Raw genomic sequence first — 4,902 nt, 5'->3', positions numbered from 1 at the left:
ATATATATATATATATATATATATATATGTGTGTATATATAGCTTTTCATGGTGGGTCTTAGAACGCAACTACCGCGATAGGAGAGAGATCACTGTAATTACCTTTTGTCCATGTGAACTAAAATCACAAATGTTTTTAGTAGAGCGATTTTAACAAATATTTTTTTTCTTTGACAATAGAGAGGAGACATGTCTCCAGCTAGCATACATGTGTCCAGCCCACCATTTGGTCTCAAGCCCAGGTCAGGTGAGTAGTCACTGGATAAAAAAAAATGAAGCTTTCAAAACACAGGCCTCGTTTTGTGAGTCCAAAGGGAGCTTTATGTATCTATGAACATTTTCATGCAGACCTCTCAATTCACAGTGTGAATTTATGATCCCATTTAGAGGAAAATGGTGCAGAATGGTAACACAAAACCACCACCGCATTATTATGTGGTATTTTCGAGGTGTAGCAATAGATTCTTGTTTTTCTTTTTTTTCCCTATAAAATCTTTGGAATCTACCCATATATATTTGTAGACCTTCTTGTATAGTTCAGGAAACTTCTCGGAAAAACAAAAGCTGGCTTTAAGTATTCAGGTAGGTGGCGGAAACCCTTCATTTTCAATTGGTGAAAAGCGTCGCACATACGGAACATTTCTTCTTACAGTGCGTCTGCTAGTTGCTTTTTAAAGATTGTCACATACCTAGCTACAGTCTGATAAGGTATAGCTAATACCATGGACTGGGGAATTTTTAAAGGCCAATATTTCCATCCCTTCAAGGAGACAATGCAAACATCTAATTCAAAAGGAATTTTTCTTTCACCCTAGCATTCGAAAATATACAGATAGCAAACAAGGCCAGGGATGATCATTGACCTAATGACACCTTTATCAAACCGGCCTGTAGTAGAAGGCAAGCAAAATGCAATTGAGAGGTCATGACGCTGCCTATGGAAATTGGAATATTGGAGTGAACATGTAATTCCAATTAGTTTGGGAAATGTTGTAGAAGTGGAAGTTTTATTAAAAAAAGCTGGGCTGGAGACAGTCCAGATATTCCCATCTACACTTAATAGTTAATAGTGTCAGTTGCTAACTTATTTGACACTGAGTTTAGTGAAATGTAAAAATTATATTTTATAGTGTATTTATATATATATATGTGTGTATATATATGTATATATATATGTGTATATATGTATATATGTATATATGTATATATGTGTATATATGTATATATATGTATATATGTGTATATATATATATGTGTATATATATATATGTATATATATATATATGTATATATGTATATATATATATATATGTATATGTATATATATGTATATATATGTATATATATGTATATATATATATATATTTATATTTATCAGATCTCCCCACAATAGAGAGACACGCCGTATTTGGTGAAAGTACTCTCTTCATGTTAGACTGAATATTCTCTGGTTTATTTCCAAAAGTACGAGCAATAAAAGGATTTACTCTTGAACATTTTGTTTGGCTGTTCGATCATCGGGCAGAATTTCAGCTTCCAAAGTCATATACCGTATATACCGGACTATAAGTCACACTTTTTTTTCATCCTTTGGCTGGGTTTGCAACTTATACTCAGGTGCGATTTATATATTAAAATACTGCAAATCATTTCACATGTTTGTTATGTACACACTGGCAGTCTCTAGAGGGCACTCTAGAATTGTGTACCAGTATCTGCTACTATTGTACCACTGAAAATTTAGTGTGTTTTTTTTTTCATACTGACAGTAGCTGTGGAGCGACTTTATATTTGTTTTTTTTTTTCTTCTTCATTATGCTATTTTTGGCTGGTGCGACTTGTACTCCGGCGCAACTTATAGTCTGGAAAATACCGTACCCTCAGTTAAGCACAGCCTTTTTACATTATTTATCCCATCATTGCTGCCCTCATGGAAGCCATTTGAAGCAGTATTTTTTACAATATTTTTTGCTACCGTTTAGCTTTCTTTTCGGGTTGAAGCAAATGCCTAGCCTAGCAATTATCAAAATGACGCATACATTGCAAAACTAGAATAAGACAGGAATGACCAGATTCGAACAAACCTCGCTTTTTAAGGAACATACAGTTTATTAGCAGTCGAAATGTTTTGGTTTGTTTATGATTTTAATAGTAAAAAAAAAACAAACAGCTGTTTTCACTATTTGCTCTTATGTTGTTATTTTTGCTCACTTGTTTTCTTACCGTTAGTTCTTTATAAAATGTTGCCAACAGCTAATAAGGCAAACGTGATGCTAATAACATGTCATGTGTTCTGTGAAAGGCCACTAATCCTTTTATGTTTTTGTGCCTTTTTCCTTTTAATTCCCTTCTATTCTCAATTTTCAAATATTTACTATTCATATTTTTTGAATCTTCTTTCCCCCCCCCCCCCCTCTATCTCACTGTTTTTCTGCACACCTTTTTGATTTCCCTTCCCCTTTACTTGTATAAATTCAACTACCTGGTGTTCTTCCTGTTTTTTTTCTTTTCTCCCATGTTTCTTGGAATCTTTCCTGGTGGTGTTGATTGGTATGGGATTTGACTTTTTTTTTTTGTGGATTTCACAATTTGACCTTCTTGCACGTGGTTCTTATTGTTTCACACGTCAACATTACATCCACTTTCTGGTTATAGCCGCACTCTCATTGCCTTGCTCGCCTCCTCCTTCCTATCCCGAATCCCTCTCGCAGGCTCCGCATCTCTGTAGGGAAGAAACATATAGCCCCGATGATGCGGACGTTCCCAGCCCTGGTAGGTCAAACTAACTTTTAGCCCGAAAGATTTCAGACCAGATGACTGATGGGTTTACATGTTATGCATTTTCTAAATTTATCAAGAATGACTTTATTGCCAAGTTTTTACTGGTATTTTATTTTTGTACCCAAAATATAATTTGTTGATGTGGACTTTTTTTCTGATTATCTCACTTTGGCTACCTTTACATGTCAACATGTGGAATTGCACATCAAGTTCTTGGATTGTTACTTTCAATGTTTAATCTTTTTAACTGGATCACCAAAGGCCCATATTCTATTTACCTCCAAAAAAAAAAATAAAGGGACCAAAATTTTACTTTTGAGAAGCATCAAGGCCCAAACAATATCAGAATCAATTACTTTTTAAAAAAAAAAAAAATTAAACCAAACAGTCTGTTCTCATCATCTCTTAACTTTTCTCTTGGTCGTGCTGCTTATAGTTTATGTGTAAGTTTATACTGCAGAAATCTGCTTTTAGGGGGCCTTCAGAATGAGCAGCGCAGGTGCTGGGAGCCTAAAAAAGGCAAAATTAAATTGTTTCTTTAACCAATCAGACTTTGAGCAGCAAGGCATCCTAGCAGGCGTCACATTGATTGACCCGTAGCGTCTTCCAGAGGGTAACAGGTCAAACGCGGGGTGTGCGAAGGATCAGCTGTGATGGCCCTTCGCTTTTCTGAGGCAGCTGGATGTAGAGATTTGTTCCAGGGTTGGAAGAGGGCACCCGCGTCTTCCAGAGGGTAACAGGTCAAACGCGGGGTGTGCGAAGGATCAGCTGTGATGGCCCTTCGCTTTTGATGGCCCTTCGCTTTTAGAGATTTGTTCCAGGGTTGGAAGAGGGCACCCGATGATTTTATTGGGCAGTGTTTATGACCCTCTGCACTGCCTTCCTCGTGTGAGTGTAGCCGAGGCTGAGCCTTCTTCACTAGGACCCCGTGTTTATGACCCTCTGCACTGCCTTCCCGTCCTTGTGTACGCTCTCCACAGAGGAGTGGTCGCAGCTTCCTGTCCAGGGTAGAGTGTAGCCGCTGCTCTGCTGAGCCTTCTTCACTAGGACCCTGATCTTGTAGGTCCAGGAGTGGTCAGCAGAGATGTGGGTGCCCCGAAACCTGAAGGTGGTGACAGTTTCCGCTCGTTCTCCGTTTATGAGGAGTGGGGTGTAGTCCTGTCTGTGTTTCCTGAATGTCCACGATAAGTTCTGTTGTTTTAAGGACATTCGGGGTCAGGGTTGTTTCCTGAGCACCAGAGTGTCAGATTCCCTTCCCCCCGGCCCTGTACGCTGTCTCATCCTCGTCGTGAATGAGTCCAACCACGGTGGTGTCATCCGCATATTTTATGATGCGATTGGTTGGGTGGGTTGGTCCTGAGCACCAGAGTGTCAGATTCTCTTCCCCCCGGCCCTGTACGCTGTCTCATCCTCGTCGTGAATGAGTCCAACCACGGTGGTGTCATCCGCATATTTTATGATGCGATTGGTTGGGTGGGTTGGAGTGCAGTCGTAGGTGTACAGCAGGGGACTCAGAACGCAGCCTTGAGGTGAGTCCGTACTCGAGTGTGAGTGTGGAGGAGTGGTGGGACTTGGGCGGCTTGACAGGATGTTTTTAATCCAGATACAAGTGGGGAGTGGAATCTGTAGTTGCAGAAGTTTGGTGAATAGAATGTCCGGAATGTTTGTATTGGAGGATGAGCTATAGTCCACGAAGAACGAGCATCGTCACGTAGCTCTTTATGTTCTCCAGGTGGCTCAGTGCTGTATGAAGTGTGAGAGTGATGGCATCCTCCGCAGACCTCTTTGCTCTGTAGGCAAACTGGCGGGGGGTCGAAGGAGGGGGAAAAGGCAGTCTCTGATGTGCTGGGAGACTGATCGCTCCAAGCACTTCATGACTTCAGATGTCAGGGCGATGGGTCTGTAGTTGTTTAGGCTGTCTATGGTGGTTTTTTTGGACATGGGGACAGCGGGGGACAGTGATGTGCGGATCGATCCTGAAATATCGATACTTCCGATTCTGGATCTTTATGCTCTGAAATCGAATTCTGAAATCCAAATATCGATACTTTTGACACTTGCGCGTTCTGAGATGAGGTGTGTCCTAAACAGAAACATGGTGAAAAGTATCCAAATTATTGA

General features: G+C 40.1%; 1 protein-coding gene across 1 annotated transcript in view; it reads left to right on the top strand.

Moving 5' to 3' along the window:
• Positions 1 to 4,902, top strand: part of lrch1 (leucine-rich repeats and calponin homology (CH) domain containing 1) — a 31,545-nt gene that overhangs the window by 16,523 nt on the left and 10,120 nt on the right. The window contains 1 exon segment of the mRNA XM_008327809.3: positions 181 to 247. Coding sequence (XP_008326031.1) covers positions 181 to 247 — 67 coding nt within the window.

The sequence above is a fragment of the Cynoglossus semilaevis genome, chromosome 16 (genome assembly GCF_000523025.1).
Source record: "Cynoglossus semilaevis isolate Cse_v1.0 chromosome 16, Cse_v1.0, whole genome shotgun sequence".
Classification (NCBI taxonomy): domain Eukaryota; kingdom Metazoa; phylum Chordata; class Actinopteri; order Pleuronectiformes; family Cynoglossidae; genus Cynoglossus; species Cynoglossus semilaevis.
This window is presented reverse-complemented; position numbering and strand designations above follow the sequence as displayed.